The sequence below is a fragment of the Venturia canescens genome, chromosome 1 (assembly GCF_019457755.1).
Source record: "Venturia canescens isolate UGA chromosome 1, ASM1945775v1, whole genome shotgun sequence".
In the NCBI taxonomy this organism is placed as follows: Eukaryota; Metazoa; Arthropoda; class Insecta; order Hymenoptera; family Ichneumonidae; genus Venturia; species Venturia canescens.
The window spans coordinates 10,836,955-10,853,648 of record NC_057421.1 but is presented as its reverse complement, the minus strand read 5'-3'; the positions used below and the strand labels follow the sequence as shown (position 1 = coordinate 10,853,648).

At 41.6% G+C, this 16,694-nt stretch overlaps 1 protein-coding gene and 1 long non-coding RNA gene across 6 annotated transcripts in view; both read right to left on the bottom strand.

The window, feature by feature from the left end:
- Positions 1–2,495, bottom strand: part of LOC122418850 (protein kinase C-binding protein NELL1-like) — a 62,922-nt gene extending 60,427 nt beyond the window's left edge. For 2 of the 5 annotated variants that reach the window (XM_043432930.1, XM_043432933.1), the window contains exon 1: positions 318–2,487. In XM_043432930.1, the coding sequence (XP_043288865.1) occupies positions 318–969 (652 nt within the window). In that variant the 5' untranslated portion in view covers positions 970–2,487. Of the gene's footprint in view, positions 1–317 lie in introns of all 5 variants that reach the window. The other 3 variants (XM_043432936.1, XM_043432934.1, XM_043432932.1) reach the window with 3 other exon arrangements.
- Positions 2,496–12,721: 10,226 nt separating this feature from the next.
- Positions 12,722–15,621, bottom strand: LOC122411306 (uncharacterized). Its single transcript, XR_006261141.1, has 2 exons — positions 14,768–15,621; positions 12,722–13,380 (listed from the first exon to the last, which is right to left on the bottom strand). It is a non-coding gene; the product is annotated as an uncharacterized lncRNA (long non-coding RNA).
- Between the last annotated feature and the right edge of the window lie 1,073 nt (positions 15,622–16,694).

The following is a 16,694-nucleotide window of genomic DNA, read 5'->3' as shown; positions in this document are numbered from 1 at the left end:
GAGTGTGAAAAATGTTGCTCCGAAACGCCTCGAATCGATGACGGCTCGGCGGAGACATTTTTTCAATTCTCACCCATGAAAACGCAGATATCGGAAGGGTCTCGCGAATGAGACCTTGCTCCAAATCCACCCCCCTCCGTTTCAATATCGCGCACGGAATATCCCGATGTCGGGGAGGCCAGGGGAGAAAAAGAAGATTCAGCAGGGACGTTATACGGCGGAGATAAAGCGTATCGCTTGGAAATAGTGTTTGAGAAGAGCCGAGTATATTCTTACGAGAATTTAAAGAGAATGAATATATGGAGGAAAGATCTTACCGGGTGGGGCGACGATCGCGAGGGCGAGAAAAGCACCGGCAGTTGCGAGTAGAAATATATTCGAAGCAAAACTCCGTTGTCCTCCATTACGTCTCCGAGGTGTTGTATCGTCGCGTCGACTTCGCCTCGTTAAAACATCGGAAAAGTGAAATTGCCAACTAAACCTATCATCGTCATTGCGTACTTTAATTCTCTTGTGGCTATCGTGATGATTGATATCGACGAGTGGCCTCACGTCTCTCGGCCTCTTAGAATTCCCATAATTGATCTGAACGCACGTTCGCGGATGAGTTTTTCCATAAAAAGGTGGCTCGTCGATTTTTTCGTGTTGCATAAAAATTCGCTCTTTCGTTTGTTCATCGTTGAGGCCGGGATCGCCTCTAGTTTCCCTCAAATTCTCATCGTTTTCACGCTCAAACGAGACTCTCGTGGTCTCTTGACGTGCCTCGTTCCAACTATTTGAGCGCAAAGGCGTCAATTGTCTCTTATTGACACGCTCGTCCGTGATGTCGCCGTTCGAAGAGTGATAAACGACGTTGCGCCGATGACGATGCCGATGACACTGACGACGGTAGTGATAGTGATGAGACGAAGAACGATGTTTTTGACAGCAACTCGGGGCAGCCCTCTGGAGACTTGTCGGGCCGCTCATGGCCTGAATCGTAACCACCGAGGACTCCTCTCGTCAGCGTTTTTTCAACGTAAAACTCGTCCCCTCGTCGTAACTATCGCTAAACGATCGACGCAATGTCAATTGCTTGATCCGAGTCATCACCGTGACGATGTTTTTTTCTCCTTTTTCTTCTTCTTCTTTTTCTTCTTCTGCTCGACTCCCGCTTCTGATGATTTTCTTCCTTAGTATAACCGGAAATAACCGGTGACAATATATTAAACAATTTACAAAGCTTATGCTTCGATTCTCATTCTCTCTCTTCAATCTTCTCAAGGCTTTGAGAAAGTAGGACTAGAAATAAGCTTATCTTCGTTCTTCTTTTTAACACGCGCTTCCTTCTCGAGTTGTGTAAATCGTGAGTACTATAATTTGAAAATGCGTCTTCTTTATTTTCCCCGACCCTCTTTCCAACTCTTCGATTTCATTGGAAATAGCCCGAATCCGGAGTTGAGCCTCGTACGAACTTTCGTTATCGCGCGATTTCGTTTACGACGATTTTCCAACGAGCTCAGTCCCAGTTTGTTCTTCTCTCCAGCTCGTTTTTTTTCGGAATTACTTTACCGTCGTTTCAGCACAAGATTCACTTTTTGTTGCCACTGCACTCCGATCTTACGATATACTGAAATAGCAAAAAGAAAGTAACGCTTACGCACGTACCACGCGGCTTCCGTAACGACGTCAAATTCGCCGGTTAATTTATTATATATATTCGTATGTATATGCATATACAAATGTACGTGTTGGTGGACACGATGTCAGAGAGGGGACGCGGTTTGTGCGATTTTTTCGCGAAAAAAGAAAGAGAGAAAGAAACGGTGGCCAAGACCACGAGAGATAGATGGTAGTTGACGGCAACGACTGCGTTGAATGACTGACGTCGAGGGGAGGGAACCGAGCGTAAGAAACCCTCTAACGGGAGCCACGGACCGCAAAACCGTCTCGTTCGTCGTGGGAGCGAGGGAGACGGCGCTATACGGAAAGCGGGAGGCTCGCGACACAGACACGCGCGCACATACAAAAACACAGATTCACAAACACTCGTTTTTATTCTTTTATTTGATTTTTTATTTTCCTTATCTTTACCGTTTATTCTCAATATTATTTCGCGTTAATCTCTCAGCATTGGATTATCTCGGAGGACGATGGGGTGAAAAAATTCAATAGTCGCAGGTGTCATTTGAGGCTACCGAGAGAAAGTTCGGAGACGGTGAAGTTTGCGCGGAGAAGCCGCACACATATGGACACACGCGCGGGCACTCGCCCTTTTGAGCAACGTTGAGTCTCACACGGGCCCGAAAAATCGTGGCACGCGCCACCTTCTCGTGGAAAGCCTTTGAGCCTCGGGGAAGGAGGGGCGAGGGTGGTGAATCGTCACCGGGGAGCCAGGAGGAGGGATCGTGCCGCCGCCGATCGGGCAAAGTCTTTGCAGGAAGCCGCTCAACTGTACGAGCTTTCGGGGTCCGCAAAGAGCAAAGAGCCTTGAGATCACCAATTTCGCTCGTTCGAAGCCCAATACCGCGTAACAAGCTGAACGAGCGAGAGCAACGGGCGGGGGGAGAGAGACAGAAACTGCTGGGGTTGGAGATAACAGTGTGCCGGTAAGGTGGCCACTGGCGGTGCACAGCTACACACGCGATAGACCGCACTAGCCGACCGTCAGAGTCATTGCACTGTTGTTCCTCATCCTCGTATTCGTCCTCCTCCTGCTTGATTATTCCTCGCTTTAAAATCCTTAACAACAGTGATATTACGATTGACCTGAGGACTTTTTCGAGACTTTATCCCCCTTTAACTCCGTTGGCCGCTCGTTCCTCTCGCGGGCTGTTTGAACATCGCGTTGACGACTCTCCTCTTTTTTTATCAATTAATCGTTCACCCATCTACTCAGTTGCTTGCTTCGAGGCGGAGAAAAAAGTCGCGGAAAACGACGACGGTGAAGACGGGCACGCGTCAATCGTCGACGGGGGTGCTTGCTTGACGATATGGGTTGATGGGCGCGCTGCGGCAGCTGTCGATGTACGAATTCTCTCTCTCTCTCTCTGACTCTCTCTCTCACACACTCTCACTCTCTCTCTCTCTGACTTTCTTTCTCTCTCTATCTCTCTTGGAGGCTTGCAACAATTCTGTAGGACTTTGTGTGTGCGTGAGTATACGAATTACTGGCGTTGCCCAATTGGGGGTTGGTTATATTACTGCGGCAACGGGAGAAGGAGATAAAATCCACCACCGCGGTACCGCGAGCGTATTATCGCGATTTAAAACTCCTTTACGTGTGTAAAAATGTTTCTCAGGTATTTATCGGCTATTTGTCTTTCTCTTCTGTGTTTATTTCGATACGAAAATTCGTAAAAACTACGACGAGTTAACGAGGCTCAATGCTGATTTATGGTGCAAATGACGATGGCGATCTTGACAATAATGATGATGTTAATGATGATGGCGATATGGCCAAATAAAATAGCGACGGCATGTATAAACGTCGATGATGCTCGACCTCGGCGGAGAGCTCGTCGAAGACTGGCGCCCCTCGCAAGACTCTGACTACTGAGCCGTGTGAGGGGAGCACGCCGTTACGCCGCGCCACACACGCACGCACGCTGCTGCTGCTGCTCGCGGGGGCAGACTTGCTTACTCGCTCTCTTTCTCCCTCCCTTTTTCCGTGCCTCTCCCTCTCCTCCCCCCCCCCCCCTCGCTCTCTCTCCCTCTCCCGTGCTCGCTGTCTCAATAATTCTCTCTCATTCTCTAGGCCGCCGCGTACGCCACCGACTAACCACCCACCGAACCATCAATCCATCCGCGTCCATACAACCGTATCTATTCCGTTCAACTGTAAACCATCCGTGCGAGACAAGAACCCCGATAGACTGGCCGCGCCAACTTTTCGATCACTCCCACATCACAAATTAGATCGTTCTCTTACGCCGCTTTTTTCCTTTTCTCCTCGTTTCGAGCCTCATCTTTTTTTGTCGTTGTATTTCAATCTACCGATACCTTCGGTGCGGGAACGACCAAGGGTTGAATCCGAGAGTCCACGGTGGAAAATAAGCTGTTTCATTAGTGGTAATGCAGCACCCGATTCTCCAAGGAAATTTTACGATTGAGGTCACTCCAATGATACTTTTGCCATGGCTCACGAGCTTAGAACAATTTGGGAAGACTTTTTCTCGAGTTGTACCAAAATTGAGGGATCGGACGTTCAACTTTTTATTTTATTGACGAAACGATTTTAAAAAGTTACTCCAACAGTCTCGACTTCCATCTAACGTCTCTTCAATCGAGTTTGCTAACTCGATTGAATTATTCGTTGCCACTTTACAATGCTCATTGACAGGTTAAATAATTCATCGCCTCCATTAAAATTTTACAAGCATTCTCGGGAGGAAGCGATCGATCACCCGAGCTTTCTCTTATTCTCCATTTCATTCGGACTTTTCAATCGAAAATATCATTTTTGATTCAAGAAATTTGCCCCTGGAAATAGGTGAACGGTATATTCACGTTTTTGGCAAATCTCTTCGCTCGATTTCATGAACTTGAGCACAGACAAACATCCAGGAAATCCAACAAATGAAGTTTTTCCAATATTCGTACCAATCAGAAGTAACGTAAAATGCTAAGAATTTTTACCACCAGAAGGACTACATTGAAGTAGAGAAAATATTTTTTTCGATAATGATAAACTTTCTTCCAACAACGAAGATTTCAAGATCAATATCGAACCGAAATCTCTTGTGGGGAAGGAAAGATTTGATGGAACCGTACAGAGTTCCATTACTACCCCAGGCCTATGGTGCCATGGTTTACTGTAACCGTAATCATCGATGCAGCATGTGACAGTGTTTCTATAATCGCCCTATCAATCCGGTATTAATACTGATAGCATCGATATGCTGTAACTATATTTGGGAGCTCAAATTTCGACTCGGGTTTCCTACACAGAGGATCCAGTGAACAGCGAATCGCAGCTGCTGTTGTTTTTCTCGTTGATTTTAAGGTATTTCATGCACGAAACGATTTTCGAAAGTATTGAAATTTAGACAGAGTTTGAATGAGTAATCGACTGACACGCATATCAAATTTTAAAGGGTTCGTCTTATTGGTTATTTAGATAAACGTGTTTAAATGCGAAGAAAAAAAAAACTCCAATAATTATTCATAATAAAACTTTTAACTTTTTAAATATTAATATCTGATGTAAAATAACTTTACAAGATGCAAATTCTTCAAGTATAGAAAATCTTAAATTCTTTCATGACTATTCAATAATAATTATTGAATATTTATAATACATATATAATTTATAAGTTATAGGGACTATGCGTAAAAAATCTGAGCGTAATAAAGCGTTTAAAAAATTCGAGACGATTGTCTTACTTGTAGACAAGAATATCTTCTTGTTTTTTTTTATTACGTTTTTTTTTTATTTTTTTTTTTATTACGTTAAAGATTGAAAGAAATTGGTAAAATGAGCATTCGCTTATTTCGGCATTTTGTTTCTTCTTGGCTTGGACTATTTCTGTCATAGCCTTCTGTCTTTTTATTAACACTTTTTTCTTGCTCTACTTCCCTTTGTGCTTTCCCTTTGCGCTCTCTGAAGCGATTTTTTGCATAAAAAACTATAGTATTGCAGCCAGGGACGAATGAAATTTCGGGTTCAGTCAGTTATGGATCCCCGTTGAATTAATGACTTGTAATTTCATTCGCCAAAAAATAAGTTGAAAAAATGTATTTAAAACTTTGAATTAATAACTCTGACATTAATTTAGAGCGATAATATCTTTAATGAAGAAGTAAAAATCGAGCCAATTTAGACACCCATAAAATACGATCGAACGACGATAGAAATCCGATTTTTTCCAACTCCGTACCGTTCCGTGAATTCAAAAAGCGCGCGTTTGTGATATTGTGTGCGGCTATTTCTAGCAGAGCCGTGTGTGCCGAAAAACACGTGTTTGCGAGCACCTCCGTGGCGCATGGCGAGTTGTAGCAGCAGCCTCGTGTGCCTGTCGTGCGTGCTTGCGCAGTTGGTTATCGTTGTCTCTTATCGTTGGACAAAAATTTGCGGAGCGAATTCTCTTAAAAAAATCATGCAACATTTCAAAAATTTTTTCATATTCCACAAAGAAATTGGTCGCTTGCGAAATTCTGCTTAGGACACTATTCAATAATTCAGAAATTGTCGGACTATTTTAGAAATTACTAAGCCCAGAAATACTGATTCTATCATAACTTATGAGGTCACGAAGTGGAACAAGTCCGAATGTCTTTCGACCAAGTTATTTCAAATTTTCAAGAAGAAAATCAAATAGAAGTGTGTACGAGTGTTTCAAAAAATAATGATATTTTTAAGTACTTTGTTCCCTGCTTTGCTCCCTCCCCTCACCTTCCTCATGCTCGTTTGTCAACCTTGCCCAAGAATCTGTCTTCCTGGCAGTCAACAGATCCCAGATTTCCACTTAAGACCGAGTGTTTAGTAATTGAATAAAAAAATCTTAAAAATAGACTTCTTTTTAGTCGGTTTCACACTCATTATCCCTCAACAGTGCACTGTTACTGTCCTCCGTTTGTCTTTCCTACAACCACTGAAAGACAATCCTTTAAAGGAAAAAAAAAAAAGTTTTGTAATGACACCTGCATCCTTGTCGAGTGTCGGAAAATTTGCGTGATCACTGCATTGATCTCTGGACTATGTTGTGGTGGCAGAAACGTATAACAGCAGTTAATTCTATTCATTAGCTAAATTTTCTTGGGTTGCATGAATCGCCCATTTTTATAACTGCAGTAGTTTCTGTCATTTCTTTACGAATGTATTTTTGGTTCAAGGATGAATTTCTTTCAGAAACTTTAATACCAATCATCCCCCAACCTTGTAGCAAATATGCTATTCAACTTAGATAACTCGATGTAAATAGAAGCATCGTAGCGAAGCCTCGAATTGGAATAAAAGATGAAATACTGTTGGATTTGGTGAAAAGAGACGCGATGGAGGTCGCACAGTCGCGGGTACTTATAAGCGAAAGCACCGCAGCAGTAGCGCCGCTGTCGCGACTGCCGCCCTCTCCGATTCCCCGCAAAGCCATCGTCCTAGCGAATCGATGCTCGGTGTCTGAAGCTCCGCCAGACTTGCCGGGTTACCAACGTTCTTCCTCCACCATCACCCAACACAAACACCCTTTACTTTTTTCCCAGCCCTTATTTCCTCCGCATCCTTCTTTCTCTCTTGTCATTTACTCTTTCGCAGGCCACTTTTCTACCGTTTTACTATCCCCGGATTTGCTTCTCCTTCAAATTGATACTTTTAATGGATGTCACCACGGATTTTACCATCCCCGAGACACCTTCGAACCGTGCAAGCGAAATTTGGAGAAATTTCGTAAATATAAATGAATTTGGGCTTTCATTGAAAGTGACTGGAGTGCGAAAAATTTCAGTCAATCCCCAGCAGGGCACGATTTTTTCCAACGATTTACGAGCATTCGAGAGGAGTCAACATCGCGACTGTCATTTTTCGGGCTGACAAGAATGTAGATGAAACTCAGAATCCCCGAACCGCTTTACAGGCGTTTCAATCTATGCTGGAAAACTTCCAAGGTATTGGAAGAAAACGACTCGCGATTCGAACTCATTCGATGGGAGCAAACTTTGGGGAGTTGATCAGGAAAAAGTCTCCGAATTTCTATCGATGATTACTTGCAAAAAATCCTACCAGCGTACGATAATGAAATTCTCGAATTAAAAGGAACTTCATTGGGATCCGCTTGACCGGAACTTTACTGCAGAATACACGAAAGAGCTGACGCAAATGAGTTTTTTCAAGCGATAAAATATTCTCGAGAAACAGACGAATATTTAATGAACACTTGCGAACATGAAAATAAATTCAGACAATCGAATAACTTTGACTTCTTATATCGAGAAGAAGCGGTCAGTGGAAGAGATAATCGAGTCTCCGTGAATATTGTGGTACAATGTTCATACATATATGACAAACTAAAACCTATGAAAAGGTAATGAGGCAGCGGCGAAGGTGAGAGGAGGGGCTAATGGTGTCGAGCACCTGGAGACCACGAGAGCGCCGGTTCTACAGCGCTGCTGCCATTTCCGCCGACCACCAGGTGGTTGCAACTTGTTGTTGCGAGAGAGCCTCGCGAGATACGAGACGAGAGAGGTCGAAGAGAGTAGCGTAAGCCACAACGTGTTTGTGTTTTTTCTCTCTTTTTTTCTCTTTGGCGTACACCTCTCCGTTGGCCCGATGCAGCCCTCTCTCCCGTCACGTATTTTCTGGCTGTGTACGTAAATTTGTTGGTTCAATTAGTGGTTAGCAGTAAATTTGGTTGCTGCTTGATAATTGTTGGGCAATAATGTTCATAATAGTTGTTGAATAATAGATTCTCATTGCCTACTGTTTTTAAATTTATTTGACAAAAGCACACTCAACCTGAACATTGACACGCAATAAAAGAAACAAGGATATCAACGATTCCTGGTTGCTCAGGAAACTTTTTGAAAAGAAAACAACCCTTGACTTAATTTGGAAAAAAAAATGTAAAAGAGTCGACGCAAGCAAAAAACTCTGAAACCACGTAAAGTGTCCTGGGAAAGAAGAGGAAGCTTTATCAACAGCAATTTATTTCGAATCAACGATCAACTTTTTTTTGAAGCAGCGTTCAAAAAATTCAAAGTTCGGTTGTGCGAACTCTGGTCGTTGTAAAGCTGCTTGGTAATTGATGATGATTGGGCAATTACAATTAAGGGAATTTCGGACAAACTATTTTAACAGTGGACTCGAAAGGCTTATAAAAACCTATAGAAGAATTGAGAAACGTACGGCAAGAATGGACGAGATAGTATCAAAGATTAATGTATTTTTGTCTCGTTCTTTCTAACATCTGTTCAACTTTTTTCTGCACATCGATCATAACGATAGTCTCAATAATTCTCTTAATCAACGTTCATTTCGTTGGTACATGAGTAGTAGAGACGATCTTCTCGAGAGGAGAAAAAAATCGAACTTTGGGTCCTAACTAAAAAAGTCCGTGTGCGCAATATCGAATTTTACGAGTTTTATTGTTGTCGTTTTATTGGCATTCTGATTGGCCTCTAATACGTCTGAATATGCTGTTATTTTGCACATAGCTTTCGACTTTTAATGATCACATGTACTAATAACGGCATGGGTGTATCTGACAGATATGCTGTCATGATAAACTAACTGATAATATTTCTGGTCGGATTATAATTTTTATGTTTGGAAATGCCATGTATCTAACCGACCACAGCTTTCCTAACCACGATTCGAGCTTAGAAACAAATATACAAGTTCGGAAAAAATTAAAAGTGAGGGGAACTTGTTTACTTTAAACTTTAAATACGACTTAAAGAGAAGAATATTGCGAAATCGATTTTGCTAGCTGATATTACATTAAAAAGTAAAGCTAAAAAGAATCGAATGGTTTCCCAATATTAAAACAACCACATGAATTCTAATTTTCATGGTATGTTTTCATTATAAAATTGTTTCTAATGGTTCTCTCGTACAATCATAATCTTACATTCCATTCCAGAGCTTATTTGATGTACAAGCAGTTGAATGTAATCAATAACAATTTATTTAAATTGCTTTGTCAGAAACCTCTTTGAAGGATGATAAAAATACATTATAAAGTAGCATTTACTAATTGAAATTACATGAGCATTCTTATCAAAATCACCTAGTACAAGTTTGGTTAAATTTTTATTTTTCAACAATTTAACAAGCATGATATATTTGTCTAGAAAAACTAGCTAGAACGCGGGCGCGAGTTAGTGTTGTAAAAAAATGATTGGCTCTTCCATGAAATCAGTTGGAAAGAAAAATTTTTAATTAATGTCGTTCGAGTAGCTAAAAAATGTATCGATCTATAAAATTCGTTCCTGTAAAGTATTAGTTACAAATTATCGAACCTACTTTTAACGGAGGTATCATTGTTTCGAATCCACACAAGCAAATACAATCTTCCGTAGTCCACTTTCGCAATGAAGAATATTACCACGAAGAATAAAAAAAAATATGGCATCGTAAGGTATTCAGAATGATCAATAGAAATGTCTTTTGCTGCAAAGCATGTGCGTAGGGTGACTTTTGGACCCTTGCGGTTATGTTGGCTTCGTTGAACTGGGATCAGCCGTGGCTAATTTCATCGATAATTTGAAAACCTGAGGATTCAATAGACCGTTCGATTGGTCAGAGTTCGTATGGACATTTCTCGAGATTGGTCATCGTAAAATCTCTATAAACCAATACATACGTGGGGATACACAGAGAGAAGAAAAAGGTGACCGCGCGATGCAGCTGCATCGAAATTTACGGCCCATTTAATCCGCCATTTCTGGCGATCACAACTCACTCGTGGTGTTCGCATATATTTTTCGATCATCGAAAATCTCAGACGTTGTAGATCTCGCCCCGAGTGTGTGGACCGATTTTTTTTCATCTTTTTTTTCCTAGAAATATCTCGTAACAAACGCCTTTGAGGCTTGTAACCGGTGCTCAGAAAAACGTGGAGCTCTCGTGCACAATGCACACATACGTATACGAAGGACAAAAGGAAAATACTGTGAGGGGGCGTCGAGAAAGAAACGTAACTCGAAGAATAGGGCTAAAAGCACCGCTGGGGACTGTTGAGTTTTTCGTCACGCATGTTGTGGCACGCGTCCTCGATTATCTATCCTCCCCTCTCTTTTTTTTCTCTATTTCTTTTCGAACTGTTTTTCTTGACAGGAGTTACACGGGGGAAATGAGATTCTAGAAAGATAACACCCGTTCGTAAGGGATCGTCTTCGCGAAGTGACTAGAGTCGAGCGACTGAAAAGACAGTGAAACCAGACTATTTTCAAGCAAACCTCTATCAAATTTAATACACTCGGAATCGAGATCTTTTTTACTTTCGAGAAGCAAAGTTTGCCGAAAATATTTGCTGAGCTGGAGTTCGCAAATAAATCGCATTCCACTCCGAATCTTTATATTGGTTCTATAAAAAAAAAGTACTGTCGACTGTTACTTTTATGTTTAAATAATAGTAAATTCAGATTCTACGAAGATTGAAGAGTATTCATGATTATTTAAGGATTTTCAACGAACTTTAACAAAAAAAAATGAAATTGATTGCACCGTGTTTTCTTTTAAAAAACCACGGTGCTTTCAGAGTGGACGAGATCGAATAATAAGTTCAATGTGAATCGAGCAATAAGAGATGAAATTAACGAATCACTTGAACGTCACAGATTCGCGTTGCACATAAAATCCTGGCAATTGAAAGAGATTCATGAAGCGTGTGGGGAGGAAAATAAAGAAGAAGATTGCATTCCGACCATAACTTATGCCTTAAATAATAACAATTATGACAATCGCATTAATAAGAATATACGTTAAAGCTTTAACAGTCATGTGAACGGTGGATCATGTCGAGTTCCATCGTTTCGAGCCTTGCGAAGCCGAAATTATCGGCGAGACACGAAGAAGAAAAGAAGAAGCTTGTAGAGCGAGAGAGGGAGAGCGAAGAATCAGACGGAGACCTCCCACGGAGTGGGGTTCAAAAAAGTTAATAAATCGCCATTGGAATCAATTTTTTTAAATCAAATGCAATCGATTTCTTCTTCCCCATACTCTTTCGTGTATATGCGGCCTGACGCGATAATTAAAGAATCGGAATTATTCACGGAACGAATATTGTTCGTAGAAATGGTTATGTGGACGGAATGATCTTGGCCTTGAAAGGCATACCGATCGAATGATGAAGAACCTATTGAGAACATGATAGCCAAGAGAAAGAAAACAAGTAATACGGAATGATAAAAAAGGAAGAGAAAAAGAAGAAAAAAAGAAGAAAAACAGAAAAATAAAAGCAACTTATCGAGGAAAATAAAAAGACAACGTATATTGAGTCGAAGGCTAACGATTAACCCCGAAATGCATGAAGAATTACACTCTCTCGCGAAACAGAATATATCGCCACCTCTAACGTGTACGATTCAACTTCTCCGTACAAATACAACGTCAATCCATCACCAATAGACATATAATGAATGTACTTACGTACACTTATCTATCTATATATACAGCTAACATACAACATATATTCGATCGTTCGATTAAATGCATTTGACGACCGAAGGGACCTTCGCAAAACACTGGACAATGGACAATTGATTCGGGGGTTGGAGGAGAGAACGGGGACAGATTTTGTCTCGTTCTGCCGACGACAGTGTATTCACCAAGCACCGCGAATTGAGTGGGATGAATCATGCGAAGAGCAGCCTCGCACCCCCGCCCTCTCCGTACCCTTAAGGCCAGTGCACACGAGACTGGAACGGGTCGCTCAACGGATCGCTCATCGACAGCCCGATTTTTACGTCGCATCTGGATGCTGCACGACCCGCTCCGTCACGGTGACCGCCCGGATCTATATCCGGGCAGTGCGGTTAAGCAGCCTTGGGCAAGGCCCGTACTTGGATGGGTGACCGCTTAGCCATGCACTAGGCTTGCGCATCAAAATTACTGAGCGGGGCGCAGTTTTTATAAGTTTCTAACAGCACCAAACGGCTCGAAATCAGTTTATAGCCGCCTGTTTTAACCGGGTTTTCTGCAGTTTCCCTTCGACCTCGTGCTAATTTGATACACTAGTGCATTAGGAAAGAGTGACTTGGACAACCCCGTGGGGCTGTCACAGAGATACAGAAACAGAGGGAAAAGTGGAGTTAAAAACGCGCATTTTATTATTTCGTAGTTTTTTTACTCATTTCTTCCTTAAATATGACTTGCTCATGTGACTGCTCACAAACAATACGCAGCTCTTACTGAACTGAAGATTTTCCAACTTAACGCGATGCGCTGCAACCGAGCCTTCTCGTACTGTGCGCGCCTTCACATTTTCCAGTGCGATATGACGCGACCTGCGGTCCTTCAGTGGTGTGCGGAGACCTGTAGGAAACTGTTACACACTAGCTAAACTTCTCTCGAATTGACGCTCCGGCCGGTGTGTACTCTCAGATAGCTCTGTGCTGTTAACTGTCGATGAGATTATGCACAGCCACGAGATTTGATGACAAACTTTAACGAATCCATCTTCAGAAACGCAGTTTGATGCAGCTTTCGGTAACTTTTGCAATCATGGCAACCAATGATGTCTTCTCAAGTTCCCGGAATACCTGCACAGGCTTTTCCAATTCAAATTTAACACCTTTAACATTAAAGCTGCTCTTCGTCGTATAGCTCAAAGCAAACTACGCAGTCTTCTTCACTTTTTATTTTTCGCTTCCATTTTCACTGGTTCAAACGTCCCGTTCCAGTTCCGTCGACTGGACTGTTTTTCTTTGAAAACGTCACAAGGCGACGTCCTATGGCAACGCTGGCTGGAGAAAAGAAAAGAAAAGCAGGTTATCGATGCACGTAATAATTTTCAAAAATTTTGCAACCATTGAATAAAGTTTAACTGCAGCTCCATTCCGAGCTAGAACATTTATTGTTGAACGATTATTCGTTCGTTCCTTCAAGAAAACGTCTCATACGACTTGCTATTTGGCGGTACCTCCTTCAGAGGTCAAAGTCCTTTGTGCTTTTGAACCACCTCACTGTGATCCATCCCATATCGTAGTTTCTCATATTATTAGGGTAGTCATATTTCTTCACGAGATTTCCTGAATTCACGCAGAGCAATTCTGGCTCTGGCTTATCCAGACAAGTACATTTGTGTGTACAATAATGTCGGGGACAAATCACTACTAAAACCTTTAAAAGCTCCCATGTTTCAAGAGATTTTTTTCTTTTTTCGTTTCCTGAAGTTATTTTCGTAATATTTCATTAATTACAGCGTTCTGAACGATGTTGCGGGTTCACGTGGTTTTAATTTTTTTTTTTTTTTTTTTTTTTCATCGTGACTATTGAATATTCTGTAACCAAACGCTTATTGAATATGCTAATATTTTATTTTTCCGTGGCTCATTCATAAGTGTTGAAGCGTCGGGGAATAAATCGATCACATAAATACTTGGCATGACACTGATTAATTGTACAGCACAAAATTTTGAAATTCAGGGAAATCGCGAATCTAAGTTTATACCGTTTTGTTTACGATTTTTATGAATTTCTGAATAATCGCAAAAAGATTTGAGCTGAAATGGATTTATGTCGATATTTTTTTTATTCAATATTTTTCTTCATTATTTTTCGTCTTCAAGAAATTTCTTTTTACGAGAACAACCTTACAAGATATAGTCGATTGAATAACTGTCGCTACTTTCACGACACTAATCCCAACGTCGACAAGTCGATAGTAATTGTCGTGAAAATCAATTCTGTATAAATAATTAATTATCGTTCAAATAATTATCGAACGATAATGCCCCAAGCACGCGATCAATAACGTTCAAAAATGATAGTTGGAAACAGTTAAAAATCTAATGGAAAAATAATTTGGAAAGAGAATTGTTGAACTTGTGAATACTTTAGGAAGAATTTGAATAAATAATTTGACCTCAAACCGATATATAAGATTCATTCCTGTGTTCATTTAATCGATTGCTACGTCGAGAAATAGACCAACGAAATCGATTGTATTTCTTATCAGATGGAATTCGATGGGAAGTAAACTTTTCGCGTGCAAACCTATTCCGTGACAGTTCGGAAAAAACATAGTTGCGAATTCCGGGGTTTTTCGAGCATCGAAATGCTGACAGCTCGATAAATCACGTTACGGAGGAAACACGAAAGAAAATAAATTGTAAAAGCACAAAGAATCACCAAATAATTTTTCCTGGTTCGGATCACACACTACGAACTCAAAAAAGTTTGAACTTCACCGAAGAACGAGCACATGAAAAGTTATCACGAAAAGGTGGTAAAAGAATTTTTATAATGTAAATTTTTTCATTGAAAAGCACAAATTTGTAAATCGATCGATTGCACGTTAGCGAAACTTTTCACGAGGGTGTGAATAACGACGGCTCAAAATGAGGCTCTCCCATTGAAACCCTCGAGGAGGCTTTTACTCTTGGGAGTAAAAGTTCGAGGCGAGGGGTACTTGAATTTCAAATTATCCAAGCCCTCTCGACGTTCGGAGCTCCGGAGGAAAAAAAAAATTGAAAAAAGAACGGAGGAAGCAAGAAAGCGGCGAGCGAAAAGAGAGGAAAAGGTTGTAAGCGAGAGTGAGAGAAAAAAAGGGCCAAAAACAGAGAGATGACAGGTAGAGACTTGTACAGAGACGACGAGGAAACCAACATTGCGAAGAGTTTCGTATCGGTGTTGAATATAAGAGTTGGGAAGGCCCGGAGGGGAGAGGAATCTCGTTCGCGAGAACAAGTGGGACACTGGACTGAATAGTAAAAGGGAAAGAAAAAAACGAAGAATAAAAAAGGGGTTAGAGAGAGCCTCGATCGTTTCCCCTTCAGTGACAACGGCAAAATTCGAAACGACATCGGTCGCGGACTTGGCTTCCGGCCATTTTCCAGCTATTGATCGACGATACGTTATAGGCCGACCTAACCCACAGGCTCTATGTGCAATTATAGGTGTATCGTGTGTTCGAGCAGAGCACCACACCGCCGCTGCCTCTTTCGCTCTTCATATTTTTCGCTCTTTTACTTTTTTCACCCGGCTTTTACCGCGCCCTGTTTTGCCGCCTGCTTCTGCTCCGACTTCGAAGTGCCTCCAACGCGTGTGCACTGTGTTTCAACCAGAGAGTGTAAACAACTACGGATATGCGCGATGAGACGATAAAATCTACCCTTATATCTGCCTAACCTTGCAAGCAGCACAGAGTGTGCGAGGAAAACAAAATAATGAAGAAAAACGGCGGTAGAATTCGCGAGACTGGTATGCCCTCTGTGCTAAAAGCCTCCAACTACCTTCGAGTCTATCGAACGATTTAACCGCCTCGATCGATCGAGACATTGCTGCTGTTATGATTATATATTTTGTATATCCTAAAGAAACGAGACACGGTATTGTCCAGCGGGGGTGTTCACTAAAGCGTTCAGTTCCAGGTGTAAATAGCTGTCCCGAAATGAAACAGGACGTTCGTGTCCCCTCAAATACACTTTTATACTCGCGTTTCGTGCGTTATTACAATAAGTCCAAAGTGTACGTTCCTCGTAGTTCGTGTCGAATGTATCAAAGCAAGGTAGAAAGAAAGGCGCCACCGGTACGCTTCCACACGCGAATCTATAGTACGCCGTTCGCCTTTTTGTGCTTCAGTCGTTGATTTATGTATCTATCGATAAGTTCATGTCATAAGGGCACAACTTCTATTACTGTACACACAATCTTCCGTGTGTGTACTTTTCATTTTATGCTTTCCATAAATGGATATATGCATGTTCTAACATACTCGTGAAACGTTTTGTCGAGAAAGAGAAAAGCAGACTGAAGTGCAAACAAAACGCAACGCCCATTCCCATTGAAGGAGCATGTTGGTTCAACAAACTCTGCATCGTTATCGTCCCTCGTGCACCCGTCTTTTCCAACTTCCTCCCTCTGCCACCACCTCGACGCCCTTTTCTCCATATATACATTCACGATTATAAAACTCTTGGGGTCCTTGGAATTCGATTATTTTCGCATTATGTCCGATCGATTAATTTGTCACTTTCTCGCCCGAAGAATCGTGTAATATTTCAACGAACTACGGGAACTATTGCATCAGTGAAAAGTATACAAACACTTTGCATTC